Source organism: Malus domestica, chromosome 15 (assembly GCF_042453785.1).
Source record: "Malus domestica chromosome 15, GDT2T_hap1".
Lineage (NCBI taxonomy): Eukaryota > Viridiplantae > Streptophyta > Magnoliopsida > Rosales > Rosaceae > Malus > Malus domestica.
Window position 1 is genome coordinate 12,513,615 of NC_091675.1, and position 14,609 is coordinate 12,528,223.

The 14,609-nt window shown below is 40.0% G+C and overlaps 1 protein-coding gene and 1 long non-coding RNA gene across 3 annotated transcripts; both read right to left on the reverse strand.

Moving 5' to 3' along the window:
* Positions 1-1,998: 1,998 nt before the first annotated feature.
* LOC114821837 (uncharacterized) lies at positions 1,999-5,494 on the reverse strand. 2 transcript variants are annotated; one of them, XR_011576654.1, is made up of 2 exons: positions 3,206-5,494; positions 1,999-3,060 (listed from the first exon to the last, which is right to left on the reverse strand). It is a non-coding gene; the product is annotated as an uncharacterized lncRNA (long non-coding RNA). The 2 variants fall into 2 exon arrangements; XR_003769676.2 differs by having other exon boundaries at positions 1,999-3,081.
* A 3,311-nt stretch (positions 5,495-8,805) lies between these two features.
* On the reverse strand, positions 8,806-14,026 carry LOC103421216 (uncharacterized). Its single transcript, XM_070813902.1, has 10 exons — positions 13,702-14,026; positions 13,523-13,590; positions 13,347-13,408; positions 13,080-13,229; positions 12,819-12,995; positions 12,380-12,592; positions 10,477-12,194; positions 10,323-10,388; positions 10,160-10,229; positions 8,806-9,673 (listed from the first exon to the last, which is right to left on the reverse strand). Exons 1-10 carry the CDS (start codon positions 13,908-13,910, stop codon positions 8,987-8,989), a joined length of 3,420 nt encoding a protein of 1,139 aa, XP_070670003.1. The 5' UTR covers positions 13,911-14,026; the 3' UTR covers positions 8,806-8,986.
* Between the last annotated feature and the right edge of the window lie 583 nt (positions 14,027-14,609).

The following is a 14,609-nucleotide window of genomic DNA, read 5'->3' on the forward strand; positions in this document are numbered from 1 at the left end:
GCCAAGACGTCTCTCCAAATAGTAAACGATCGGCTAAGTAATTTCCAACAACTAGACATCGATTCTTTGGTTCTACTCCCACCCATTTTCTCAAGATAATTGGTGTTGAGCAAAAATTGTACATAATATGTAAACAAATAATTCACTCGACACAATTTCACCCTCGTTCTTTTTTCCGAAGAGGGTTTTATTAATTCGAGTTCGACCCATTCTAGGCTATGCGCCTATTAATTACAACCCTTCTTTTGGGAAAGGAATACCCTTTGATTCCAATTCGAATAAAATGTAACTTGAGGATTTTGGTGTTTGTTTGATTTTGTGACTGCATCTAGGTCGAATCCTAGATTGCCTACGTACCCTCTTGAGGGATCAAGTCACTCATAGTTCATGATGTATTTGTTGGAGTTTAATGCCTTGTGCAGTTTTAGCTCATGCGGGCAAGGAGCAACTGATGCCTTGTGCAGTTTTAGCTCATGCAGGCAAGGACTTTAAGCCGTTGGAGCTGTTTAGTGCCTTATGCAGTTTTAGCTCATGCGGGCGAGGAGCATTAGAAAATTTGATGTGGCTTTATGCCATTTGAGATTTTTCTTCGGCTTCGTGCCACTCGGGATTTGATACGGCTTTGTGCCCTTTGAAACATTTCTTCGGCTTCGTGCCATTTTGGTATTTGATAGTAGGAGTGAATTTAGTTTATATAAACCAGAGATTCGTTTCGGTTTCACGGTTGCGTCTATAACTTGATATCAGACTGCCTACGTATCCTTAATGGAATCAAACCGGCGTAGTTCGTTATCTTGATTTCATGGTTGTGTTTGAAAATTGATATCAAACTGCCTACGTATCCTTAACGGAATCAAACCAGCGTAGTTTGTAATGTATTTGAGACCTTTCTTCGGCTTCATGCCATTTGGAATTTAATACGGCTTCGTGCCATTGAATCGGCTTTTAGCCATTTGAGGCAGCTTTGTCCCATTTAAAGTGGTTTTGTGCCGTTTGAGCGTAGAGTAAATTAACGGATTTATTTCTGATAAACCCACTAATATTTTGGCATTTGACTCTAGCTTGGTACCATTTCTTACTCCATGTTTAATTTTACTTTTCCTTTGCAGCTTTCTTTCTTCTGACAAATTTGTAGGGGATCATGCTTGGAATAGAGAAAATATTTTATCTAACTCCTTCACGGGATTCATCCCATACGGGTTATGTGTTGAAAGCAGCCTTCCCCTTTGTTTTTATACTTTTATTTTGAACTTTCAATCCCACTCAACATGGGATTTTAGTCCCATTTGTCCTAAGCTTCTTTCTAATATGTCAGCAAGCCTTTTTTTCTTCTTTCACCTTTCCAAGTCCAAACAGGACCTTTTCATGAAGTCAGGAAGATAGTTATCTTCTGCTGTTCATTTGAGTACGCGGCGTAGTTTTCAGAATTTTATGAAGTCAACGAGAGTCGTTGCATGTCCTCTTTATTTCCTTGTGAGATTAACATAATCTTCTTTTTGCATGAAGATTCCGTGAGTCATCTCCCCATTATTTCTTTAGGAAACAATGATATTTTTTCAATCTTTGGTGTCTTAGAGCAGCTGCTGTATGATTGAGATGATAGTGTTGATTATTATTTCTTTTTTATTTTGCTTCATCTTGGTGCTCGTAGAGCAGGTGGAACATGGACTGCAGCTGTACCAATTTTGGTGCACCTTGAGCCCGATCTTAGCCTTCCAATTTTGTTTGACTTTAACTAGTGTCGTAGGCTTTTTGTCCCCATGCCGTGAAGATATCAAGGGGCAAATTTGTTTTGTACCCTTTAGTTAGTTTGCTTCCATATTTTCTTTTCTTCCTGCACCATATTCGATTAAATGGGGCCCTTCTCATAGTGCCCACGTGAGTGGAAAGTTTTGGAGGGGCTTTTGTTTCCCTCTCATGCCGTAGCCTTTTCATCTCACCATTTTATATGTTTTTTTTTTGTCTGGTACCACACATTATGATGGAGTTCTTATAAACTACAATACAACAGCCTGAGAACTTTCTTTTAAACAAAAAAAAAAATCTTTGAGGCAACTTCTCCCACCATGTGTGAACTTGGAAAAAAAAACACGAGGGCTCTTCCCTTTCTTTTTAAAGAAACTTGCAGCCGCAGTTCTCTGGGCACTAGAAAATCGTGATGATAATCACTCTGCTACGGAAGAAAATTGAAGGACTGGCTGCTTTCTTTAAACACTCATAACCAACGGTGCGCGGAAGGAGGGAACGGTACGAGCTGCTCCTTTTCTTCTTGACATGGACGAAAAGTATGGATGGAAGGTACTGTTTCGGGGATAAAGAACTTGAAATCTCAATTTCAAAATCTTCTTTGTCCAGGTGCTGCCGCAGCGTCATGGTAAAAAAAAAAAAGGCAAGGCTACTGCTTGTTCGTCCATCATTGTTGTTGCCTTGTTCGAAACTGTCCTTACATCATCGGCGGGTTTCAGGACCATCGCTGGGCACGATGGTTTCTTCCTTCCCATTTGTTCAATCGTGGAGGATGATAGTTTCTTTTCTGTTGTATCTCTGAAACTTCTTTAAACACCCAAGAAGTTGCTCTTTCTCTGTCGCATTTCTGAAAAGAGAAAGATGTCAAAACTTCTTTAGACACCCAAGAGATTGCTGCTTCTCTGTTGTATCTTCGAAGAGAGAAAGAAAGATATAGAAACTTCACGCAAGAGATTGCAGGAGGCCGTGGGAAGCGGATCTGCTGCGTTTTGGTGGGATTCATGCCGCCCGGAGTGAGCATTGTGATAATGGTTGTTCTTTGTGAGTGGCTTTCTTCTGGTTTTATGCAACACAGCATCACCAAACCCATTTCCTTCAAGCCACATCGACTTCCTTCGGGTTCTTCTAGTTTTATGCAACATGGCATCACCAAACCCATCTCCTTCAAGCCACATCCTGCGACTTCCTTCGGGTTCTTCTGGTTTTATGCAACACGGCATTACCAAACCCATTTCCTTCAAGCCGCGTAGTGCACGGGTTCCATCTGGAAAACCACCGGAGACGACGGTTGGAGACGTGGTACGACTGCCATTTCTGTTTGGGATTTTTTTTTGTCTAACGTCGACAGTTGCTAGCATATAAGTTCTTGTTGCTGCCCAAAGTTTTTTAAAGACAACGTTTGCCTGCAAAATAATTTTACTAGAGAGCAGATGAAGAGAAAAGAATCATAGTTTTGTACCTTTTGATTGTTGCTTGTAGTTTGCTCTTCTTCCTTGAAAGTCTCCTCTTTCGTTGCTCAATTTCTATCTCAATTTCTGCAGCGTACCTTTCCTTTTCTTTCGTCCTCCGTGTGCTGCAATTTCTGCAGCGTCTCCCTCTTTTTTTCCTGTTCTCCCTTTTTTTGCTATGGTTGATGCCTATTTATAGGCATCTTAGGAGGTTTCCAGAGTTCTTACTTGGGGGAGGATAGAGGCCTTTCTTTTCGCCACTTTCTCTTAAACTGACTCCACTTTTCTTTTTTTGTTGCAGGAAATGGGGGAGCCGCTGATTTTGTATGTTTCTTCCCTCTTTTGTAGGGAAATGCATATTTTATTTTATTTTATTTATGGATGTATGTAAAGCCCATCCTCATTTTTGTTGGGCTGGATTACATCTTGTTTTGCCTTGTAGTTTGACCCAATTTGTATGGACCTTATTTTTTATACGTCATGTATTTTTATTGTTCAACAATTGGTATGAATAAGACTCCACATTTCTCGCAACTGCATCTCATTACCCGTACACGAACTATGAGTAACTTCAACCCAACTAGTACACAATGCAACATCTTCAAGAGACGTCCAATTTGTACCTGCATCAATAGTCATTTTGTTGAAAAAAATTGGATTGAAATTTTGAGAGAAAGATAGGAATGTGATTGAAAGTAGTTGAGAACATATGAAATTGTGGTGCAAGGTTGTTGACCCTAGAAACTACAGAGCCTACGTGGCGCGCAGGCCGAATATTTTCTAAGCTAACTACGTCCTTCGGTGATTGCGGGGCGTGCCAACTCGTCGGCCGAGCTCGGCCGAGGAGTAAATTTGATGATGTTGCGTTGGGTCGCGCTACTGACTTTTGCGTCTTGCGATTGCGGCCGAGAAAGGAACACGTCTCGGCCTCTTGGGTTCTCGAGCCTGAAGACAAGGCTGCTATTCTTACGAAGTTCACGAACCGAATTCGGCTTTCAACGTGCCGAATATAATAACTGTAACACCTCACTTCGCCGAGAAGGCTAATGAGATGACCCCGACCAATAAGGATTCAGAAACCCTTCTCGACCGAGACTTGGATAGGTAATCAATCGTTCTCACCGCAGTGCTGTTGATGCCAACGGAAGATACTGCAAGACCGACTGACTCTACGGTGACAGAGCTATCTATGCCGACTTAAGATATCACCGGTTGCTTCCACAGTGCTGTTGATGCCAACGGAAGATGTGTCAGCGAAAAAAGAAAAAGAAAAGATCTCAAGTTGTGAGAGTTTGCGCAGGGCAATTTTGTATTGATTTGCAGGCCCTCTTTCTGTTGCAGAATAGCTTGTATTTATAGTATTTTGTACTTGCTTGGCACGAACTGCAACTCTGACTCCTTCAAAATTGATCCGTGTAAGCCTATCCTCCAGCTTTTGTGACTTTTCAAACCTAATAAAAGTTAGGCTTTATCATATCTCATAAAAAGCCTAGCCCACCTAAACTTCTTATCATCAAAACCCCATCTGACACCATCCATCACCATGTAAAAAGACCTAGTCTACCTAGGTTCCTTATCCCATCATTATCCAAGACCATGACTTTAAAATCATCAAATCCCCAAGTTTTTTTTCAATCTGCACGTTCATTGCTAAACATCCAAATTAATTTGAACTGTACCTCTTACTTGAGGATATAATTTGCATCCTATCCATCCCGTTTAAGAATATGTCAAGATAATTCAAATTAAAAGATAATTATGATAAAAACCATAATATTATCTTTTAACAAAAATATCTTCACTTTTCCATCCGACGGCTGAGAACTATGTTTACTCTACGGTCTCGATTACACGGGCCGATGATGTAAATTTGGGTCCAAACATTGCCCCCCAGTTTCCTTGAACTTCGGCTCGTAAGCCGAATGATTAAGGAAATTAAGTATCTCCAGCCTAATCAGATGTACTTTTGACCGTCATCCCTTGCTGCTGTTTACTCACGGCTCCTTTCGACCAAAGAACAACTCATGGCCGAAGATAAACAGTTATGAACCAGGGTCGAGAAGAATTGGAATTGGGGTCGAGGATAAATTTGGCCGAGGTCGAGAAGAGTCTTTTCTTGGCAGCTCGGCCTGCCTACATATATATGCATATCAAACCCATTGTCAGCAATCATGACTATATACATATATATATATATATATATATATATATATATATATATATAACCTCAAAACAGCAACCATGACTTATTCAGCCAAACTTTGACCCTAGCATCTTCCTGATTAAATGGTTTTGAAACTTGTCCCCACACTTTAACCATAGGCATGGTACTATTGATAGCAGCGAAAATAACTCTTCTCAGGTCGGCTTGTTTGTCGAGCCCGGCTAAAAACAAAATGACCAAAATTTTGCCGAGCACACCACTTGTTGCCCCTCTTATTTTCTTAAGTATCAGTCAAGGGCCGAATGGTTAAGAAAATAATTTATTATATATAATTATATTTTTAGCAAACGAAAAGAAAAGTGGCCGAAACATAGTCAGGAGGAGGCCAACGATGCTTTATTCCAAGCCGAGATCTTTTTACATCAAAATTTTCACTTTGACATTTTCCAAAACCGAATAAAAGATCATCTCCCAATATTTCTGACTTGGTGAAATATTTTGCATTTTCGGCCGCCGAATGTGTGGAATAAGTATTATGCCCCCCAGGCATAATTTCGGCGTTTAATTCAAACAACTTAGCCGAACAGGATTTCTCCATATCGGCTTTATTGCCAATAATCATATCAATTGGCGTAGTTTCTCGGGCTAGGCCAATATCTCGGCCTCGTTCGTCACTGGAGCATTCTTTTGACGAATCTTTTTCCAAGTCAATTTTTGTATATAACTTAGGGACTTGCATTTTTTCTTCTAGGCCTACCACACTTTCAGTCTCGACCGAAAAAATAGGTAGCCTAGGTTTTTCTTCTTGGCCGACCATATCTTCAGCCTCGACCGAAAAAATAGGTGGCCTTTGTTCTTCGGCCAAATTAACAATTTTCTTAGGCCGATGTCTGATTACGGCCGGAGCGAAAAATTGCCCCCCGGCCTTTGGGCCTAACCATTTTTCAAATGGAATTGATCTGTAATCAGAAACGTAAGGAAAATTTTCTTCATCTAACCAGGCATTAAATCGAGCTCTGTCTTCATTTACCCATTGCCCTTGCAGGGTAACAGGAGCTTTTATTTCCAACATGCAAGCGAATGACTTTTGCATCTCTCTATGGCCACGAAGAACTTTTTCTGCTTCCAAAGATTTTTTACATTCCTCATTATGTTTTTTCAATTCCTCCAGGAGCTCGTACAATCAGCTACGTTGAGCCAGATTGGAATCTTGATATATCATATGAACTTCGTAGTTTTAGCACTGGGTCCCACTGGGCGTGCCAAAACGTTGACCCTAGAAACTACAGAGCCTACGTGGCGCGCAGGCCGAATATTTTCTAAGTTAACTACGTCCTTCGGTGATTGCGGGGCGTGCCAACTCGTCGGCCGAGCTCGGCCGAGGAGTAAATTTGATGATGTTGCGTTGGGTCGCGCTACTGACTTCTGCGTCTTACGATTGCGGCCGAGAAAGGAACACGTCTCGGCCTCTTGAGTTCTCGAGCCTGAAGACAAGGCTGCTATTCTTACGAAGTTCACGAACCGAATTCGGCTTTCAACGTGCCGAATATAATAACTGTAACACCTCACTTCGCCGAGAAGGCTAATGAGATGACCCCGACCAATAAGGATTCAGAAACCCTTCTCGACCGAGACTTGGATAGGTAATCAATCGTTCTCGCCGCAGTGCTGTTGATGCCAACGGAAGATACTGCAAGACCGACTGACTCTACGGTGACAGAGCTATCTATGCCGACTTAAGATATCACCGGTTGCTTCCACAGTGCTGTTGATGCCAACGGAAGATGTGTCAGTGAAAAAAGAAAAAGAAAAGATCTCAAGTTGTGAGAGTTTGCGCAGGGCAATTTTGTATTGATTTGCAGGCCCTCTTTCTGTCGCAGAATAGCTTGTATTTATAGTATTTTGTACTTGCTTGGCACGAACTGCAACTCTGACTCCTTCAAAATTGATCCGTGTAAGCCTATCCTCCAGCTTTTGTGACTTTTCAAACCTAATAAAAGTTAGGCTTTATCATATCTCATAAAAAGCCTAGCCCACCTAAACTTCTTATCATCAAAACCCCATCTGACACCATCCATCACCATGTAAAAAGACCTAGTCTACCTAGGTTCCTTATCCCATCATTATCCAAGACCATGACTTTAAAATCATCAAATCCCCAAGTTTTTTTTTCAATCTGCACGTTCATTGCTAAACATCCAAATTAATTTGAACTGTACCTCTTACTTGAGGATATAATTTGCATCCTATCCATCCCGTTTAAGAATATGTCAAGATAATTCAAATTAAAAGATAATTATGATAAAAACCATAATATTATCTTTTAACAAAAATATCTTCACTTTTCCATCCGACGGTTGAGAACTATGTTTACTCTACGGTCTCGATTACACGGGCCGATGATGTAAATTTGGGTCCAAACAAAGGTATATGATAATGAGAAGGTATTTATAGAAAAGTAGAAACATTTTTTTTAAAAAAATTTCAGATATTTTTGAGGAATTTTTTTACAATTTTTTTAATTTTTTTATTCAAATAATTAATCTCTACCGTTGGATTTAAAAAAAAATTGAATTCCAACACTCCAAATTATGCCACGTGTCACAACGGTAACTTTTCTTAATTTTAAAACTATTTTTTCGTTTTATGTATTTATTTATAAAGCATATTAATATCGACCGTTGATCTCAGATCGAACGGTTGATATTAAATAAGATTTTTTGTATTTTTTTTACCGTTGAGATCGAACGGTCCAAGTTAAATAGCCATTGAGATCAAACGGACCGTGGGAAGCCACGTGGCTTCCCAACAGTAACATTGAAGTCTGAAAAGGCTTCTGTTTTTTCTGAGTCGGGCGACACGCCCCCACGCTCGAGTGGGGTGCACGCGCCTGACAGAAAAAAAATTAAAAAAAGGCCTGGAGCTCGGGCTTGTGGGCTGTCAACTCTTCACAGGCCCAGAGCTCGGGCCTCCACCTCCGCTTGGGCTCCTTCACGCTGGAGCAAATCTACAGGGCCTCGGGCCCTTTTCTCTCGCTTGTCCCCCGAGCAATCTACAAGGGTGGAGTTGCTCTTAGTGTAGATAATATTGTTTGTTAAAAAAAAACAATTATATCGTTTGTTAAAAAAAAAAAAACAATCATTTGATAACTTATTTAACCACATTGTTATCCGTGTGTGAATTTTTTTTTATAACCGCCATTATACGCCTCTTAAGATGTTTTTTGACGTGCTTAAAAATAAAGAAATTAAATCACATTATTGCTAGCTTATTGTGAGGTACTTATTTAAAAAAAAGCATCAGAAAGTAAATTATTAAAGAAATACTATTAAAATGACAAAAATGCCCCTACCTTATTTGATGTATTATTTTAGAATGCCTTTGAAGTTTTTTGTTTTGGGGGCATTTTTGTCCAAATATTTTTGTTGAAGCATGACACCAAATCACTATTCACCTTTTCCATTCTCTTTATATATAATAGAATAGAAGATAGATAATACAGAAAACATAAGTAATTCAGTTATGTACATAACATATGCCCAGCTCCAACATTTGGGGCTCTACATTTCTATACACAGGAAACTGTCAAAGTAGAAGCTGAAAGCCTGAGAGTACTGAGATAGCCAAACTATCCCTTTCTCAACAGCTCCAAGATGCACTCTGCATTCCGGATATCTTGGTTGTCTTGCGTATCCTCGTTCCCCTGCGAAAAATCCATGCTTGTGAAAGTCTGGATGCCCGGGCCGTGACCGCTACAATCCCTCTCCCTTCCTTGCTGTGCTCGCCTTACTTCCTTCTGATGCTCAGTTAGTTCCAACCTTTTCCTTTTCAAACTCGAACATGGAGGCATTTCTTTGAGCTCACCGCCTATCGTGTCCTCTTGCAGTTCTACTCTTTTTGAGCCTCTGTTATGGGTTGCATTGACCCTGTATCTTGGTGGAGCGGTAGCGGATCCCGGTCTTGATTGACATCTTTGACGTGGTGGGCTTCTCTTATGGAGGCTTATTCTTCCATTTCTCCAGAGCTTGTCTAAGACATGACGTAAGGTCTGGGGGTAATCCAATTCAGTTTGTTCGCCATATGTGGAATTCCAGAAGGTGATGGTTGGATTTGAAATGGACAGGTTTGAGTGATCAAGAGTTTTTGCAAGGATGGGTGCTTGGAGTTGGAGAAATGCAGAGTCAAAGATTATTGGAGGCTGACTCCTCCTTAAACAATTAAGCGTTTCTGCCCACAGGAGTTGAAATTGATTGCTGGTGTTCTCATCTTGTGTTTCCATGAGTACCAGCCACTGAAGCAGTGGATCAGATACTATCTGCAAGTACATGACGCATTAAACCAACATTAACAATATTTTAGCTATGCATTTACACACTGAACAATAAGGAAACCTGAAATAACAGATGAAACGGCAAGAAATTTCAGTATCTTGATCACCAACTCCAACAGATAAGGACAACGCTCTCAGAACAGCTTTCCTATGAGGAACATACTCTAATAGAAGGTTTCCAGCACCCATAGTTTAGATGAATTTATAGTGAAGATTCTACGGTTTGCCAAAAATAAAAAATAAGATAAAATTTTAAGAGCCGGTGCATGACATTTGTTAGGGTTTAAGAATAATTTGAACAGATATCATTCACTTCCACTTGCAACAACTTTGATCAGAAACTGATTCAATTTGGGAATAAAGAAAAACAATCTAAAGATCTATGGCAGTGAACTGGTACACAGCCTATCATATCGCTCCACCTCAGTATGAAATGAGACAGAACACAAAACCTTGGAAATAAGCACAAACCTTGAAGAAGGATAGGATATCCTCTTTCAAGTGCAGGGAACTCAGCAAGTGTGCCAATGCAGAATATACCCTGCAAATTTCACATCAAAGGAGAAATTGACATTAATGTAATTACACAAGGAACATAAACATGAAAGTTGACAAAATGGCTACCTAAACTAACCTTGAGACTGCACTAAGACCAATTGGTTCGTCTGATCCTATCTTTGTCTGCAACAACTTCATATATCTGTATAATAATAACACATTCAACATAAAAACTGACGGCGGAAGCATTTGACTTTGACTAAATCCAAACTAGCAACATTTGGACTAACCTGATGATCAATTTCAAGCAGAATTGAATGGCACTAGAGACCTTGTGGTTAGAGCCATGCTTGTTATCTCGATATGAATTAAATTCTGAAGAGCAGAATTTTTCCAAAATACATATCAACACATCGCCATATGAGGAAATGCGATGAAGAGCCAGATCCTTGAATTTTAAGACATACTCATCAGCACACACAAGCATGCTAGTACACTTTTCAAGGCACCTATCCAATATTGAAAGGAGATCCTCAAAGAAACTGCCGCCAATGAAACACCCAGATATTGAGGTGCAGAGGGAACAATAGAGGGACTTCCAGAGTGTGATAACTTGGTCAAGCTCAACCTGTATGTGATGTGAAGCATGAGATTCTTTTGAGGGGCTTCCAAGCTCTGCAGACATAAAGTATTTCGGAGTACAGGAGCATACAACTAGTGGATAGGACAACAGATCGCACACGGCAAAACAACATTTGCTGTCAGACTCCATTTTCAATGACGAAAAATCCTTCATATCATCAATGTAGAACTTCAAACCTTCTGCCACTGCAATCCACATCCTTAAGCAGCTAGGCCCACTGTGCTTGTACAATAATCCAGTAGTGACAACCAGGCTTTCCAGGGGATCAAACATTGATAACAGATATTTGAAATAATTCTGCATTCTCTGAAGATTGATGTCTGTTTTGGGTTCGGTCATTGTTGACTGAACCACTAAGCAGAAGTAAAGTACACTTAAATAAACCATTGGTGAAACCATATCCATGTAAGCGTTAGTGACACCAGATTTTCCACATCCAATGTCAACTAATATTTGCAGGTTATCAATACACTTGATGTCAAATGGCACCCTGTAAAGAGGGGATCCCACTATAGTATGTTCAATCTCCTCACAGACAGCCTCCACCAACTGAAGCGATATGTGATGTAAGTCATTTCTGTCACTACAATCTGAAATAACTTTTTCACAAGTATTTTTTACGAACTTCAATATTGCATTCAAACAAAACATAATATCATCATAACTGATAGACGACCTTTTCAACTCCAACTGAACTCCTTTCAAAACAGATCTAAATAACCTTAAGGAGGCATCCGCAGCTGAAATCCTGTTATCGTGGGAGACAGTTTCCCTTAACGCTTGACAGATAAGAATGTAGATCATCTTTAAATGGAAGTCTAAAAGACTCAGATCCCATGGAAACCATTTGATGGGATACTGCTTCCAAGAGAAACTTCCAGATACAAGGGGAGCAATCCTAGAGGTTTTGCCCAATAACTGATGGTTCACTTGATTAAGTGAGTCATAATCTATATCTTTACATTTTGCCAATATGAAATCATTAAGCAAATCTATGCACAGATTCCTGGCCCAGATGCTCTTACTATCAGGATCAACTTGAAAAATTGCCTCAACAACAGGCTCTAGTACCATTCTGATGACAGAAGAATCACTGAGAGAGATATCAAGTTTATGCAATAAATAACACCACGTGTTCAAGCAAGCTAAATGAACAGATACATCACATTTAGTCGACATGATGCCTATCAGTGGTGTCATAATGAGCTTTGTGCCTTTTAAGTATCCATTTTTTTTAATTTCACTACCGTTTCCCGTGCATGTTCCTATTTGTTCCATACCATTGTCCTTTTTTGTCGCATTTGTCTCAAAGGGTAATATCATGGTAGGGTGAACAAGGGCATCAATAAGACCTTCCCAGGCAACCTGCAAAATTGGAGTACATAACAATCTTAGCTTAAGATATGGAATCAGAAAGTCTGGATATTCTGAGACTAGATTAAGTTTTAACGCTGACAAGGATTAGGGACTTGGATCTAGCTTCGAAGGAGCATAACATAAATGAAATCATTAAGAAAAAGACATCATCTATTCTTTGGAATTAGACTTACTTGTGAAGCAATTTGAACTTGTGAGTCATGATCTGAAAATGTCTGCTCGGGAATTTTTAGCATCTGATTAATTAACTGCCTGTTCTTCAAGGCATGAGATCCCAGTAAGCGGATAAACCATCCCCATGCTTGAATAGTTTGAACCTTCATGCCATTGGTTAGCATGTGGTGCATCCCAGTAAGCAACCTTGGCTTCAAATCTTTGACAACTGCCTGTTTATGGAAGAAAATGAAGAAAAAGGAAATGTACATGTCAATATAAATTACAGAATAACCAGCAAGACAAGATCATGGAAAGCCACCTCATGGTTCTATGTGAGACCCGTGAAGCCAATGGAAGGGATGCTATATAATCTTATGGTTAATTTTTCCGTGACACGGCATAATCTACTCATACTAGAAGTCATACTTCAAGAAAATGACATGAGCAAGTGAGTACCTTGGAAAGATTTAGCGGAGGGGGTAATATTGTAGACCTAGTGTTCAATAAACAACTCTCCGACATATCCCTCTCCCTCTTATCAGAGCTAAGGAGTCTTCTATATACTGGAGGAGCCCATATATGCGACATCTCTCTCATATTCTCACTTAACAAAGTTGCTAGCTTCATAACAGCCTGTCACAATAACATAAGGCATATTCAGAAGAATTAGTATGAAAACAACGCTGTTTAAAACGCATGATACTTGCGATGTATTACCTGAATAGCCTCAAAAGTAGTCGACAAAGAACCGATAGGATTGTCAATGGCATGAACAATCGCAAGCAAAAGAGAATGGAAATGGGCAGCTAAAAGTGGTGTACTCAATTGTTGGATAGATATGCACCACACCCCTAAATTGCAAACAGACTGCAGTTATGAAATCAGCAGGTTAATATTCGGACACACACGCGAAAAAACAAAAACTAAAAACACAAAAAGATTATCGCTTTTAGTAATAAATTCCCGTTAATATAAAGAAATAACCTTCATTTTTGTGGTTGTAATGAGCTTTGCCAGTGAATCTAAAACAAATTTGACATCATCCGCTGCGAAACAAAGAAATTGGTGACAGAAATTTGGTTATCAGTTTAAGCTCAGCTGCCTAAAAAGTTCAAAATTTAAATTTCAAACGAAACAGATTTTTGAGTGGCTACATGTACCTGCGATTTCGGCAACGATGGACGGATGATATATCATAAAGCCCAAGCATTTCAATGCCTGAGTTGCACTGCAAAATTTTTAAATAAAAAAATAAAATCCAAGACGTATTCAGTTACACCATACCATTAAAATAAATGAAAAACCCAGAAAAATGACATTTCGAATCGGAAGAACTCACATTTCTTCGTCATTGTTCCGAACATCGGCGACGGTCGGACGGATGAGGCTCCGGCAGCTCCGCGCAAGCATTTGAATTGAATCGTGGCAGTCGGAGGATTGCTGCTGGAGGTGTAAGAGGGTGGAGTAGGCGAAGGACTTGTTTGCTTTGGTGGCGGCTGAAGATATCAGGGATTTTATTTCTTCGAGCTGGTCTGAAAATCCGGACATCGTTGCGGTGGGGGAGAGGAAGCAGCAGTGCCCAGACTACCGGTAGCATGTGAGGTGAAACCCTAATGTCGCACTGGATTTTTTCGGAATTGGTAGTCTTTTCGCGCCATAGCGCGGAAAAGGGTGACGGGTTTATCAACTTGGGGCCTGTTGGGCTTTGGGCCTAAATAAATGGAAAGAAATATTTCAAGTGTTTTTAGAACTAAAAAATATTTCTTTAAAAGCGTTTTTAATTGCTAGTGCTTGTTAAACGAGTCCTAAGGCCATCTCTAACCGAGGGCTGGCCAGAGGGCTCGTTTGAGCCCTCTGGCCCTCCAAGATTCCCCAATATATTAATATTTTAATGAATAGTATAAGGTCGTATTTGCCTCCGTCTCCAACTGAGGGCTAGAGGGCCAAATGACTCATTTTAGCCCTGTCACAAAAAGCCGTCTCCAACCGAGGGCCAAAGGGCCATAGGGCCAAACATAATTTATTATTTATAAACTACAATTTAAATTCAAATCTAACGGCTAGGTGACGTCAACATGATGTCAGCTAGCCGTTGGTAGCTGACATCATGCTGACGTCAACTAGCCGTTGGATTTGAATTTTTTTTTGCTATAAATAGGGTGGATATTGGGCTATAATTCACACAACTTTAAATTCAATCTATTTCAATTCAATCTCTTGCAATTCAATCTCTTTCAATTCAAGTTT

Bases quoted from the DNA above. Each gene is read 5' to 3' on its own strand.
- LOC103421216 (XM_070813902.1), bottom strand. From the start codon at position 13,910: ATGTCCGGATTTTCAGACCAGCTCGAAGAAATAAAATCCCTGATATCT. The intron at 12,996-13,079 runs GTAATACATCGC...TTATTGTGACAG, and splicing joins CTACTTTTGAGGCTATTCAG to GCTGTTATGAAGCTAGCAAC. The intron at 10,389-10,476 runs GTTAGTCCAAAT...ATTATTATACAG, and splicing joins TGCTTGAAATTGATCATCAG to ATATATGAAGTTGTTGCAGA.